The 16014-nt window shown below is 44.4% G+C and overlaps 1 protein-coding gene across 1 annotated transcript in view; it reads left to right on the top strand.

The window, feature by feature from the left end:
• The window catches only part of tmem45a (transmembrane protein 45a), a 71594-nt gene extending 55785 nt beyond the window's left edge, over positions 1 to 15809 (top strand). The window contains exons 5-6 of the mRNA XM_046299424.1: positions 8256 to 8398; positions 13522 to 15809. Of these exons, the coding sequence (XP_046155380.1) occupies positions 8256 to 8398; positions 13522 to 13618 (240 nt within the window). The 3' untranslated portion in view covers positions 13619 to 15809. The remainder of the gene's footprint in view (positions 1 to 8255; positions 8399 to 13521) is intronic.
• The last annotated feature ends 205 nt before the right edge of the window (positions 15810 to 16014 follow it).

Below are 16014 nucleotides of genomic sequence, written 5' to 3'. Positions count from 1 at the left end.
CTGGGTAGATAGGCCTACTTCCACTAACCCTGGGTAGACAGGCCTACTTCCACTAACCCTGGGTATATAGGCCTACTTCCACTAACCCTGGGTAGACAGGCCTACTTCCACTAACCCTGGGTAGATAGGCCTACTTCCACTAACCCTGGGTAGATAGGCCTACTTCCACTAACCCTGGGTAGATAGGCCTACTTCCACTAACCCTGGGTAGATAGGCCTACTTCCACTAACCCTGGGTAGATAGGCCTACTTCCACTAACCCTGGGTAGACAGGCCTACTTCCACTAACCCTGGGTAGATAGGCCTACTTCCACTAACCCTGGGTATATAGGCCTACTTCCACTAACCCTGGGTAGGCCTACTTCCACTAACCCTGGGTATATAGGCCTACTTCCACTAACCCTGGGTATATAGGCCTACTTCCACTAACCCTGGGTATATAGGCCTACTTCCACTAACCCTGGGTATATAGGCCTACTTCCACTAACCCTGGGTATATAGGCCTACTTCCACTAACCCTGGGTATATAGGCCTACTTCCACTAACCCTGGGTATATAGGCCTACTTCCACTAACCCTGGGTATATAGGCCTACTTCCACTAACCCTGGGTATATAGGCCTACTTCCACTAACCCTGGGTAGATAGGCCTACTTCCACTAACCCTGGGTATATAGGCCTACTTCCACTAACCCTGGGTAGATAGGCCTACTTCCACTAACCCTGGGTATATAGGCCTACTTCCACTAACCCTGGGTATATAGGCCTACTTCCACTAACCCTGGGTAGATAGGCCTACTTCCACTAACCCTGGGTATATAGGCCTACTTCCACTAACCCTGGGTAGATAGGCCTACTTCCACTAACCCTGGGTGGGTATAGGCCTACTTCCACTAACCCTGGGTATATAGGCCTACTTCCACTAACCCTGGGTATATAGGCCTACTTCCACTAACCCTGGGTAGATAGGCCTACTTCCACTAACCCTGGCTAGATAGGCCTACTTCCACTAACCCTGGGTAGACAGGCCTACTTCCACTAACCCTGGGTATATAGGCCTACTTCCACCCTAACCCTGGGTAGACAGGCCTACTTCCACTAACCCTGGGTATATAGGCCTACTTCCACTAACCCTGGGTAGATAGGCCTACTTCCACTAACCCTGGGTAGATAGGCCTACTTCCACTAACCCTGGGTATAGGCCTACTTCCACTAACCCTGGGTATATAGGCCTACTTCCACTAACCCTGGGTAGATAGGCCTACTTCCACTAACCCTGGGTAGATAGGCCTACTTCCACTAACCCTGGGTAGACAGGCCTACTTCCACTAACCCTGGGTATATAGGCCTACTTCCACTAACCCTGGGTAGACAGGCCTACTTCCACTAACCCTGGGTAGACAGGCCTACTTCCACTAACCCTGGGTAGACAGGCCTACTTCCACTAACCCTGGGTAGGCCTACTTCCAGGCCCTGGGTGGACTTCCACTAACCCTGGGTAGACAGGCCTACTTCCACTAACCCTGGGTAGATAGGCCTACTTCCACTAACCCTGGCCTACTTCCACTAACCCTGGGTAGATAGGCCTACTTCCACTAACCCTGGGTAGATAGGCCTACTTCCACTAACCCTGGGTAGACAGGCCTACTTCCACTAACCCTGGGTAGATAGGCCTACTTCCACTAACCCTGGGTAGATAGGCCTACTTCCACTAACCCTGGGTATACAGGCCTACTTCCACTAACCCTGGGTATACAGGCCTACTTCCACTAACCCTGGGTATATAGGCCTACTTCCACTAACCCTGGGTATACAGGCCTACTTCCACTAACCCTGGGTAGGCCTACTTCCACTAACCCTGGGTATATAGGCCTACTTCCACTAACCCTGGGTATATAGGCCTACTTCCACTAACCCTGGGTATATAGGCCTACTTCCACTAACCCTGGGTATATAGGCCTACTTCCACTAACCCTGGGTATATAGGCCTACTTCCACTAACCCTGGGTATATAGGCCTACCTGGGTATACAGGCCTACTTCCACTAACCCTGGGTATACAGGCCTACTTCCACTAACCCTGGGTATATAGGCCTACTTCCACTAACCCTGGGTATATAGGCCTACTTCCACTAACCCTACAGTGGCTTGCGAAAGTATTCACCCCCTTTGCATTTGTTGCCTTACAACCTGGAATCAAAATGTGTTTTTGGGGGGTTTGTATCATTTGATTAACATGCCTACCACTTTGAAGTGGCAAAATATTTGTCAATACTTTGTAGAGCCACCTTTTGCAGCAATTACAGCTGCAAGTCTCTTGGGGTACGTCTCTATAGGCTTGGCACATCTAGCCACTGGGATGTTTGCCCATTCTTCAAGGTAATACTGCTCCAGGTCCTTGTTGGATGGGTTCCTCTGGTGTACAGCAATCTTAAAGTCATACCACAGATTCTCAATTGGATTGAGGTCTGGGCTTTGACTAGGCCATTCCAAGAAATTTAAATGTTTCCTCTTAAAACCACTCGAGTGTTGCTTTAGCAGTATGGTTAGGGCCTGCTGGAAGGTGAACCTCCGTCTCAGTCTCAAATCTCTGGAAGACTGAAACAGGTTTCCCCTCATGAATTTCCCTGCATTTAGTGCCATCTCCACTTTGCAGCTCCTTCAGGGTTGAACCCTGGTGTTCATACACACTCACCACCACTACACAGTACCCTGGTGTTCATACACACTCACCACCACTACACAGTACCCTGGTGTTCATACACACTCACCACCACTACACAGTACCCTGGTGTTCATACACACTCACCATCACTACACAGTACCCTGGTGTTCATACACACTCACCACCACTACACAGTACCCTGGTGATCATACACACTCACCACCACTACACAGTACCCTGGTGTTCATACACACTCACCACCACTACACAGTACCCTGGTGTTCATACACACCACCACTACACAGTACCCTGGTGTTCATACACACTCACCACCACTACACAGTACCCTGGTGTTCATACACACTCACCACCACTACACAGTACCCTGGTGTTCATACACACTCACCACCACTACACAGTACCCTGGTGTTCATACACACTCACCACCACTACACAGTACCCTGGTGTTCATACACACTCACCACCACTACACAGTACCCTGGTGTTCATACACACTCACCACCACTACACAGTACCCTGGTGTTCATACACACTCACCACCACTACACAGTACCCTGGTGTTCATACACACTCACCATCACTACACAGTACCCTGGTGTTCATACACACTCACCACCACTACACAGTACCCTGGTGTTCATACACACTCACCACCACTACACAGTATCTTTGGTCTCTTTGTTTTCTCTCTGATTAATGTCCTCCTTGCCTGGTCTGTGAGTCCCCTCCGACACAAAGTTGTCTGATTCAAATCTTGAGAAGAAAACATTCAGTTCATGAGCCATGTTCTGGCCCTCATATCCCCCAAGGTCAGCACTGGTTTTTCCCCTGCCTATGTGGGGGGCACTAGCCATGGATTTAATTCCTTGCCAGGTCACCCTTGCGTTTCAGGTAGAGAGGGTCCTCTCCACCCTTTGCTTGTGTGCCTCTTTGTCCAGCCGAATCTGTCTTTTGATCTCACGTTGTACATCTCTTAAAGCCTGTCCATCACCCTCAGCATAAACTGATCTCACGTTGTACATCTCTTAAAGCCTGTCCATCACCCTCAGCATAAACTGATCTCACGTTGTACATCTCTTAAAGCCTGTCCATCACCCTCAGCATAAACTGATCTCACGTTGTACATCTCTTAAAGCCTGTCCATCACCCTCAGCATAAACTGATCTCACGTTGTACATCTCTTAAAGCCTGTCCATCACCCTCAGCATAAACTGATCTCACGTTGTACATCTCTTAAAGCCTGTCCATCACCCTCAGCATAAACTGATCTCACGTTGTACATCTCTTAAAGCCTGTCCATCACCCTCAGCATAAACTGATCTCACGTTGTACATCTCTTAAAGCCTGTCCATCACCCTCAGCATAAACTGATCTCACGTTGTACATCTCTTAAAGCCTGTCCATCACCCTCAGCATAAACTGATCTCACGTTGTACATCTCTTAAAGCCTGTCCATCACCCTCAGCATAAACTGATCTCACGTTGTACATCTCTTAAAGCCTGTCCATCACCCTCAGCATAAACTGATCTCACGTTGTACATCTCTTAAAGCCTGTCCATCACCCTCAGCATAAACTGATCTCACGTTGTACATCTCTTAAAGCCTGTCCATCACCCTCAGCATAAACTGATCTCACGTTGTACATCTCTTAAAGCCTGTCCATCACCCTCAGCATAAACTGATCTCACGTTGTACATCTCTTAAAGCCTGTCCATCACCCTCAGCATAAACTGATCTCACGTTGTACATCTCTTAAAGCCTGTCCATCACCCTCAGCATAAACTGATCTCACGTTGTACATCTCTTAAAGCCTGTCCATCACCCTCAGCATAAACTGATCTCACGTTGTACATCTCTTAAAGCCTGTCCATCACCCTCAGCATAAACTGATCTCACGTTGTACATCTCTTAAAGCCTGTCTATCACCCTCAGCATAAACTGATCTCACGTTGTACATCTCTTAAAGCCTGTCCATCACCCTCAGCATAAACTGATCTCACGTTGTACATCTCTTAAAGCCTGTCCATCACCCTCAGCATAAACTGATCTCACGTTGTACATCTCTTAAAGCCTGTCCATCACCCTCAGCATAAACTGATCTCACGTTGTACATCTCTTAAAGCCTGTCTATCACCCTCAGCATAAACTGATCTCACGTTGTACATCTCTTAAAGCCTGTCTATCACCCTCAGCATAAACTGATCTCACGTTGTACATCTCTTAAAGCCTGTCCATCACCCTCAGCATAAACTGATCTCACGTTGTACATCTCTTAAAGCCTGTCCATCACCCTCAGCATAAACTGATCTCACGTTGTACATCTCTTAAAGCCTGTCCATCACCCTCAGCATAAACTGATCTCACATTGTACATCTCTTAAAGCCTGTCCATCACCCCCAGCATAAACTGATCTCACGTTGTACATCTCTTAAAGCCTGTGTATTACCCTCAGCATAAACTGATCTCACATTGTACATCTCTTAAAGCCTGTCTATTACCCTCAGCATAAACTGTCTTCTTCCTATTAAGTAGTGATTTTAGATGTTTTGATACCCAAGGCTTATAATTAGGGAAGATTGTAGAGGTTTTAGTAGGAACAACTGACTCAACACAGAAGTTTACAAAGTATGAAACAACATCTGTGAGTTCATCAAGATCAGAGCTGCTGTCCTCAAATACCTCCCACATAGTACAGTCAAAACACCCCTGGAGACCAAATACCTCCCACATAGTACAGTCAAAACACCCCTGGAGACCAAATACCTCCCACATAGTATATAGTCAAAACACCCCTGGAGACCAAATACCTCCCACATAGTACAGTCAAAACACCCCTGGAGACCAGATACCTCCCACATAGTACAGTCAAAACACCCCTGGAGACCAAATACCTCCCACATAGTACAGTCAAAACACCCCTGGAGACCAAATACCTCCCACATAGTACAGTCAAAACACCCCTGGAGACCCAATACCTCCCACATAGTACAGTCAAAACACCCCTGGAGACCCAATACCACCCACATAGTACAGCCAAAACACCCTGGAGACCAAATACCTCCCACATAGTACAGTCAAAACACCCCTGGAGGATAAATTCCTCCCACATAGTACAGTCAATACACCCCTGGAGAGTAAATTCCTCCCACATAGTACAGTCAAACACCCCTGGAGACCAAATACCTCCCACATAGTACAGTCAAAACACCCCTGGAGGATAAATTCCTCCCACATAGTACAGTCAATACACCCCTGGAGAGTAAATTCCTCCCACATAGTACAGTCAAACACCCCTGGAGACCAAATACCTCCCACATAGTACAGTCAAAACACCCCTGGAGAGTAAATTCCTCCCACATAGTGCAGTCCAAACACCCCTGGAGACAAGTGATACAGTGGACAGTTTTAATTGTAGATTTCTCCCTCTCCAGGAGCCGACAGTAGGTTGGTCTGAGGTAGACAACGTTTTACTGTGAACACCAAGGCTGTACCCACTTTTAGTTACAGTGTCACTGTGAACACTGAGGCTGTACTCGCTTTTAGTTACAGTGTCACTGTGAACACTGAGGCTGTACCTGCTTTAAGTTACAGTTTTACTGTGAACACTGAGGCTGTACCCACTTTTAGTTAGTTTTACTGTGAACACTGAGGCTGTACCTGCTTTAAGTTACAGTTTTACTGTGAACACTGAGGCTGTACCCACTTTTAGTTTGTTTTACTGTGAACACTGAGGCTGTACCTGCTTTAAGTTACAGTTTTACTGTGAACACTGAGGCTGTACCTGCTTTAAGTTACAGTTTTACTGTGAACACTGAGGCTGTACTCGCTTTTAGTTACAGTGTCACTGTGAACACTGAGGCTGGAGCTGCTTTAAGTTACAGTTTTACTGTGAACACTGAGGCTGTACCCACTTTTAGTTAGTTTTACTGTGAACACTGAGGCTGTACCTGCTTTAAGTTACAGTTTTACTGTGAACACTGAGGCTGTACCCACTTTTAGTTAGTTTTACTGTGAACACTGAGGCTGAACCTGCTTTAAGTTACAGTTTTACTGTGAACACTGAGGCTGTACCTGCTTTAAGTTACAGTTTTACTGTGAACACTGAGGCTGTACTCGCTTTTAGTTACAGTGTCACTGTGAACACTGAGGCTGTACCTGCTTTAAGTTACAGTTTTACTGTGAACACTGAGGCTGTACCTGCTTTAAGTTACAGTTTTACTGTGAACACTGAGGCTGTACCTACTTTAAGTTACAGTTTTACTGTGAACACTGAGGCTGTACCTGCTTTAAGTTACAGTTTTACTGTGAACACTGAGGCTGTACCTACTTTAAGTTACAGTTTTCCTGTGAACACTGAGGCTGTACCCGCTTTGAGTTATAGTGGGGCAAAAAAGTATTTAGTCAGCCACCAATTGTGCAAGTTCTCCCACTTAAAAATATGAGAGAGGCCTGTAATTTACATCATAGGTACACTTCAACTATGACAGACAAAATGAGAAAGAAAATCTAGAAAATCACATTGTAGGATTTTTTATGAATTTATTTGCAAATTATGATCTAAAATAAGTATTTGGTCAATAACAATAACTGGCTTTTCAAAGGTGGCTAGAAATGTACACGTTTTGTGCTCTAGTAGGAAGTAATCACTCCCCCATTGCTGACATCAAATGATCTATAACTGGGCTAATAACTCACTAACTAGCAAAGGATATGAACAAATGTACGAACACGGCTACATGCAGCTCTGGCTCTGGCTCTGAACTCAAAACAAGCACATCTACTCATGACCACTCATGCTGTAAACACAGTCCAGTTCACAATGAATGGCACAGAGCCATATATGGCAATGGTCGATTTGCATATAGACCTACTGCAGCTCTGATCAGTTATGCCGCACCGGTCTGTGTAGAGTACGGGCCTGAGTCGTGACTGTCAATGCAATGGAATCCTACTCCGATGCACTCTGCCAGCAACAAAATCTCTTGCATAGTTCATTTTGTTTCAGTATGTTTTATTGAAAGTGGCTGATATTGAGTTGATTCGATCACAATACCCACAGTAAAGGGAAACGTTGATAGTGTTAACAAAGGGGGAAAACTCTAGAAAGTTGAGTGAAGTTCAATCTCGTGATTTTCTGTGCGAGCTGATATTTCTCCTGCACGGTAGTCCTGGGGGAGCTTAGAGGGAACATTGGTTAGAACCCCATCAGTCAAACTAATACGTCTTAATACGTCTTCAGGTCTCAGGCAAGATTGCTCATCACGTGCATGGATCCTTCTGCTTCTGGTTGCCACAGCAAGTGTTGTTGTTGTGCAGTAAGCCTAGTCAGTTATATTGGTGCCCTGATCTCTGAGCATGAGGTCAAAGGGGGGTGAAATGTAACTGAGGTGATTCGATGAACCACACTCTTTTGATGAGCAACGTTGCTGGAGACTTGAAGACTTGAAGCCTGATTTTCCAGTTTTCGTCCATAGCAGCGGCTTGTGTCCATCTAGTTGAGCCTATTACAGCATAATAAACCCTGGAACAGTCTCCATCCTCTAACCCTCTCTTATCTCTGCCCCCCTCCAGATTGGATTTGTCCTGTATTCCCCCAGCGGTGCAGACTGGGACCAGAAGGACCATAACAACATGATGTTTATCACTATGTGTTATTGCTGGCACTTGGTCTTCAGCCTGCTTATTGTGTCAGTGCTGTACTGCACCATCATCTGGTGAGACACCCTTTCCACTCCTATCCTGTGTTCTTATTGGTTAATGTAGCATGTCCTGTGTTCTTATTGGTTAATTTAGCATGTTTGTGCTGGCATCTAGCCTTCAGCCTGCTCACTGTATTGGTGCTGTACTGCAACCATCAGCCAGTGAGACAACACTTTCCCTGAGGTCTTATGGGTTAACACCTACATATTTACAGTCACAATGATGTACATCAGCATTCATCATTCATCATCATCACCAGAGTCTAGTTGATTTGGGGGCAGTTTCCCCAGACACATTAAAGGTCATGAACAGTCAAAATCATGTTTTTCATCAAATGAAATGATATTTGGATTATACCAGATCAGAGTATGATGGCTAAAATATGAACATGTTGCTTCTACATTGATCAAGTTTGATCCCATGTCCACCGCTTAGATTCAGGAGGTGGGATTATTAAGGAGTAATCTCCTCTCATTTTTAGTTTTTTTGTTTGAATTTGACCCATTTGTCTCCCCATCGTCGCTGGTGCGCGATGAGAAAGGTATATCCCTACCGGCCAAGCCCTCTGTAACGGTTTTGACTTGAGGTTATTATTTATAGGGGTGCCAGGTAGGTTGTGCCTACCAGAGAAAACATTGGTTTCTCCTTTTAGTTTGGGAGGGAAGGAGTCCCATCTGGTCCGTCAAGTCTACACCAATACAAAGGATTGCAAAAGTCAGGATGGAAATAAACTTTTCATAAACCCCTAAAACATTGGAAAGAACTTCAAAAACAACTATATTCTTTTGCGTGGGTTGTATTAGCAACATCAATGATTACACACACATATAATAATATCACAAGGAGTTCTGGTTCCTCCAGAAATGTCCTGTACCTCGGGCCTAAAAAGCGTCCAGCCCGGTAAAGGAGTTCAGGGAACTCCCGTGACCTTACTCACCCAATGTTTGTCCGTTCATTCAAGTGTAGCGTAAACCCAGTATTAATCATACAATCAATATAACAATTATTTTACCACAGAACTTTAAAGCATATCAACTCTTACTAAGTCCTCAACGACAACTAACTACATAAATCACAGTATACATCACATCAAAACAAATGAAATACCGTATACAAAAAGGTGGTAGTCAGTCGGTCGGTCAGACAATCCAATCCGCCAATAGATCTCCAGCTGAGAAAGGCCACGGAGAGGTGTAGTCCACGGACGCAAAGAGTGGATCCGATCCTGGGTAAACTCTATTAGGCTACAAAACACACGTTTAACTGCAACAAAACAAACAGTATAGAGAAGCTTTGGAACTGAGGGTTGAACACATCCTCATTCACGTTTCCATCACAACCCCACTTTTGCGCAGCTGATGCTGGCTATTTAATAGGGAATTAAAGGGAAAGCGCCCTATTGGAAGGAGAAGCACTGAGACGGTTCAGAAAAATTCAGGGCCGTCACACCTCCCTAACCCGGACGACGCTAGGCCAATTGTGTGTCTCCCCAAGGACCTCCCGGTCACGGCCGGTTATGTCAGAGCCTGGGCACAAACCCAGAGTCTCTGATGGCACAGCTGACGCTACAGTACAGCAGTTATCCACTGTGCCACCCGGGAGGCCCTCCTCTCATTTTAATACACCAATGGTAACATGATATTCTCTTACCTAATTTAAATAAGTACCTCCTTAAAACCAACATCGGAGAAGGCGTATTTGCAGAGGGGCGTGATTTATACAGATAGATAGCTACTCTACTGGTGCCAAATTTTGACTGTAGGGTGTCAGAAACTATAATTAAAGTTGACCCTATTCATCTATGGCAAAGATACTTTTATTTGTCCCCTCTTATCTGTGTCTGGTGTTAGACAGATTACATCACAATTCCAGTGGGTCAGAAGTTTACATACACTAAGTTGACTGTGCCTTTAAACAGCTTGGAAAATTTCAGAAAATTATGTCATGGCTTTAGAAGCTTCTGATAGGCCAATTGACATTTGAGTAAATTGGAGGTGTACCTGTGGGTGTATTTCAAGGCCTACTTTCAAACTCAGTGCCTCTTTTCTTGACATCATGGGAAAATCTAAATAAATCATCCAAGACCTCAGAAAAAACATTGTAGACCTCCACAAGTCTGGTTCATCCTTGGGAGAAATGTACAAACTCCTGAAGGTATACCATGTTTATCTGTACAAACAATAGTACACAAGTATAAACATGGGACCACGCAGCCGTCATGCCGCTCAGGAAGGAGATGCATTCTGTCTCCTAGAGATGAACGTACTTTGGTGCGAAAAGTGCAAATCAATCCCAGAACAACAGCAAAGGACCTTGTGAAGATGCTAAAGAAACTGGTACAAAAGTATCTACAGTGGGGAGAACAAGTATTTGATACACTGCCGATTTTGCAGGTTTTCCTACTTACAAAGCATGTAAGTAGGAAATTCTGTAATTTTTATCATAGGTACACTTCAACTGTGAGAGACGGAATCTAAAAATAAAAAAATCCAGAAAATCACATTGTATGATTTTTAAGTAATTCATTAGCATTTTATTGCATGACATAAGTATTTGATACATCAGAAAAGCAGAACTTAATATTTGGTACAGAAACCTTTGTTTGCAATTACAGAGATCATAAGTTTCCTGTAGTTCTTGATCAGGTTGCACACACTGCAGCAGTGATTTTGGCCCCCTCCTCCATACAGACCTTCTCCAGATCCTTCAGGTTTCGGGGCTGTCGCTGGGCAATACGGACTTTCAGCTCCCTCCAAAGATTTTCTATTGGGTTCAGGTCTGGAGACTGGCTAGGCCACTCCAGGACCTTGAGATGCTTCTTACGGAGCCACTGCTTAGTTGCCCTGGCTGTGTGTTTTGAGTCAATGTCATGCTGGAAGACCCAGCCACGACCCATCTTCAATGCTCTTACTGAGGGAAGGAGGTTTTTGGCCAAGATCTCACGATACATGGCCCCATCCATCCTCCCCTCAATACGGTGCAGTCGTCCTGTCCCCTTTGCAGAAAAGCATCCCCAAAGAATGATGTTTCCACCTCCATGCTTCACGGTTGGGATGGTGTTCTTGGGGTTGTACTCATCCTTATTCTTCCTCCAAACACGGCGAGTGGAGTTTAGACCAAAAAGCTCTATTTTTGTCTCATCAGACCACATGACCTTCTCCCATTCCTCCTCTGGATCATCCAGATGGTCATTGGCAAACTTCAGACGGGCCTGGACATGCGCTGGCTTGAGCAGGGGGACCTTGCATGCGCTGCAGTATTTTAATCCATGACGGAGTAGTGTGTTACTAATGGTTTTCTTTGAGACTGTGGTCCCAGCTCTCTTCAGGTCATTGACCAGGTCCTGCCATGTAGTTCTGGGCTGATCCCTTACCTTCCTCATGATCATTGATGCCCCACGAGGTGAGATCTTGCATGGAGCCCCAGACCGAGGGTGATTGAACTTCTTCCCATTTATAATAATTGCGCCAACAGTTGTTGCCTTCTCACCAAGCTGCTTGCCTATTGTCCTGTAGCCCATCCCAACCTTGTGCAGGTCTACAATTGTATCCCTGATGTCCTTACACAGCTCTCTGGTCTTGGCCATTGTGGATAGGTTGGAGTCTGTTTGATTGAGTGTGTGGACAGGTGTATTTTTTACAGGTAACGAGTTCAAACCGGTGCAGTTAATACAGGTAATGAGTGGAGAACAGGAGGGCTTCTTAAAGAAATAGTAACAGGTCTGTGAGAGCTGGAATTCTTACTGGTTGGTAGGTGATCAAATACTTATGTCAGGCAATAAAATGCAAATGAATTACTTAAAAATCATACTATGTGATTTTCTGGATTTTTGTTTTTGATTCCGTCTCTCACAGTTAGTGTACCTATGATTTAAAAAAATACAGAACGTTACGTGCTTTGTAAGTAGGAAACCTGCAAAATCGGCAGTGTATCAAATACCCACTGCATATCCACAGTAAAACAGGTACTTGAACGGCCACTCAGCAAGGAAGAAGCCACTGCTCCAAAACCGCCATAAAAGAGCCAGAATAAGGTTTGCAACTGCACATGGGGACAAAAATTGTAATTGGAGAAATGTCCTCTCGTCTAATGAAAAATAGAACTGTTTGGCCATAATGACCATCGTTATGTTTGGAGGAAAAAGGGGGAGGCTTGCAAGCCGAAGAACACCATCCCAACCGTGAAGCACGGGACTGGCAGCATCATGTTGTGGGGGTGCTTTGCAGCAGGAGGAACTGGTGCACTTCACAAAATAGATGGCAACATTAGGAAGGAAAATTAGGTGGATATATTGAAACAAAATCACAAGACATCAGTCAGGAAGTTAAAGCTAGGTCGCAAATGGGTCTTCCAAAGTTGTAGCAAAATGGCTTAAGGACAACAAAGTCAAGGGCAGAGCTGAAAAAGCGTGTACGAGCAAGAAGGCCTACAAACCTGACTCAGTTACACCAGCTCTGTCAGGAGGAATGGGCCAAAATTCACTCAACTTATTGTGGGAAGCTTGTGGAAGGCTACCCAACACGTTTGACCCAAGTTAAACCATTTAAAGACAATGCTATCAACTACTAATTAAGTGTAGGTAAACTTCTGACCCACTGGGAATGTGATGAAATAAATAAAAGCTGAAATATATAATTCTCTCAACTATTATTCTGACATTTCACATTGTTACAATAAAGTGGTGATCCTACATGACCTAAGACAGGGATTTTTTTACTAGGATTAAATGTCAGAAATTGTGAAAAACTTAGTTCAAATGTTGTTTGAGTTGCTTTGTGTTCCACCACATTGTCTTGAGATGATTTGACTGCAACACTGCTCCCTGCATCCACATTTCAAAAAGCTGTCCGTCAATGTGAGCTCATGAATATACAGCTCATTGCCCACTCATTCTGGCTTTTCTAATTTCCTAGTAAGTTAGCCGTAAGAGAGAAAGTGCTTTTGAGCATTTTGATATGGGTGATATTTTTGTCAAAACGCTATTTTACATGGGAATCAGAAAGACTGTTCAGGACCTTTAAGCCTAGTTATGGACTAAAAAGCATGTTCAATAAAGAGATTCTCCACTGAGTTTGTAATCTGGTAAATCTAATTCTACAGTACGCTCATCATGCCTCACCCCCTATTCCCTCTGCAGTGTGGTACGATCCAGATTGAAGAGAACCCCCCCAATGGAGATGGGACTGCTGAAACCCAGAGAGAGACAGCAGGAGTCAGAGGACGAGATCCTATAAGGACAACAACAACTTCCTGTTTAGCAGTCAATCAATCAATCAAATGTATTTATAAAGCCCTTTTTACATCAGCAGATGTCACAAAGTGCGATACAGAAACCCAGCCTAAAACCCCAAACAGCAAGCAATGCAGATGTAGAAGCACGGTGGCTAGGACAAATTGGTGCAACAGGTCAGGCAGGCCAGGCACCTCAGGAATAAATGTCAGTTGGATTTTCATAGCGGATCATTCAGAGTTAAGAGAAAGCAGGTGCAGCAGAGAGAGTCGAAACAGCAGGTCTGGGACATGTAGCACATCCAGTGTACAGGTCAGGTTTCCATAGCCACAGGCAGAACAGTTGAAACTGGAGCAGCAGCACGACCAGGTGGACTGGGGACAGCAAGGAGTCATCAGGCCAGGTAGTCCTGAGGCATGGTCCTAGGGCTCAGGTCCTCCAAGAGAAGAGAGAATTAGAGGGAGCATACGGACACCAGATAAGACAGGGGAAGTACTCCAGATATAAGACTGACCCTAACCCCTCGACACAAACTATTTCAGCATAAATACTGGAGGCTGCGACAGGAGGGTTCAGGAGACACTGTGGCCCCATTCGAGGACATGAAATTGAAATTTTTCAGTTAGCTTACTAGCTAGTTTCAACTGTTTTACTGGTAGTAACCATAGCAACATGGCTACTGAGGCAACCCACCCAATCCTTACGTCACCTATTAACGTCCCATGCTGACCCTAGACCAATTGGTTATCTGATCAGGGTTTGACTTCAGGAAACCCATCAACCCAGTTCTGCAAGGTCCCAGTCTCTCTCCCTATCCACAGTAGCTGCCTCTCCTCCCCAGCCACTGCAGAGGAAGAGATACTGACATTGTTTTAATAATAAAGAAGTCACACAGCAGTAGCTATAGGACAGTTTCTCTTCTTACTTTATAAGATGTCATCATGGGGTGGCAGGGTAGTCTGGTGGTTAGAACGTTGGACTAGCAACCGCAAGGTTGTAAGTTCAAATCCCCGAGCTGACAAGGTTCAAATCTGTCGTTCTGCCCCCGAACAGGCAGTTAACCCACTGTTCCTAGGCCGTCATTGAAAATAACAATTTGTTCTTAACTGACTTGCCTAGTTAAATAAAGGTAAAATAAAACTCAACCTCTGCCCAATATCCGCACGAAGACATTATTACCATCTTTATCTTGTACACTGCTGCTACTCACTGTTTATTTGTTACCTGTGCAGAGTCACTTCGGCCCCACCTACATGTACAGATTACCTCAACTAGCCTGTACCCCCACACACTGACTCGGTACCGGTGCCCCCTGTATATAGCCTCGTTATTCTTATGTTACTTTTTGTTTTAGTCTACTTGGTAAATATTTTCTTCTTCTTGAACTGCACTGTTGGTTAAGGGCTTGTCAGTCAGCATTTCACGGTAAAGTCTACACTTGTTGTATTCGGCACATGTGGCAAATCAAGTTTGACGTGATGTAGCTAGCTTTGTTTATGTCGCTATTTATTACACCTAACGGATCAACTCTGAACATCTTAACATTCAAATATTGTATTTGTTTAATGGAACAGACAAATGCACAAAGATCAAATGAAGAATGATAACATAAGAAGAACAGGGTTTGGGTGTAATATGCCATTTTATCTGAAGAGTTAAATTATAAGACCAACCCATGTGGACCAGACAAACAAGGAGCTTTTGCCAAACAGTCTGTAAATCTCTGTGTAGCAGCGCCATCCTGTGGTCAGAGTATTCAGTACAATGCATGTTGTTGCGCAATCATGAATTCATAATTCACATAGATTCGTGAAACATACTTGAAACAAAAGTTCAGGTTAAGGAATGTTTTGGCAATATTTTGCCTTGAATCAGGTGTAATATAATTTGTACTCTTGATAACACTTCATGGTGATGATCGTAGCCTCAGCTGTCAGGACCTAAATATATTAATAGTAATGAATCTGCACAAGCCAACATCCCATCAGATGATCCCTCAGTGTTTCCTCTGATCGTTCTGTACCTTCACCTTCAGTCTTTTTAGCAGTATTAAATTCAATATATTTATGAAATATACTGTATATTACTTTGAGAGTTTTTGATTTCCATTTGCAGTTGAATCGAATACTGTTTTTTGAAACAGAATGTTGCATATGCATGTTTTTTAATTCAAATTTACATTAAAGAAGCATTTTTAAAACACCTGTCTTATTGCCTGTCTCATTTCCAATGGTCACACACTTGATTCCAGTAGGCGTCACTATGGTGAGCGTCGTGCCTATACCTGTCCACGGCCAATTGACAGGTGTTCCCCATTTCATATCAGCCTAATTGTGCTCGGTTTTGGTTGCCTGTCTCTTTGGGCTAGGCTGAGATTTCTCTTTAGGTGTCATTCCATTG

This window comes from Oncorhynchus gorbuscha, linkage group LG02 (assembly GCF_021184085.1).
Source record: "Oncorhynchus gorbuscha isolate QuinsamMale2020 ecotype Even-year linkage group LG02, OgorEven_v1.0, whole genome shotgun sequence".
NCBI lineage: Eukaryota > Metazoa > Chordata > Actinopteri > Salmoniformes > Salmonidae > Oncorhynchus > Oncorhynchus gorbuscha.
The sequence above is the reverse complement of the archived record's forward strand: the minus strand, read 5'-3'. Positions and strand labels throughout refer to the sequence as shown.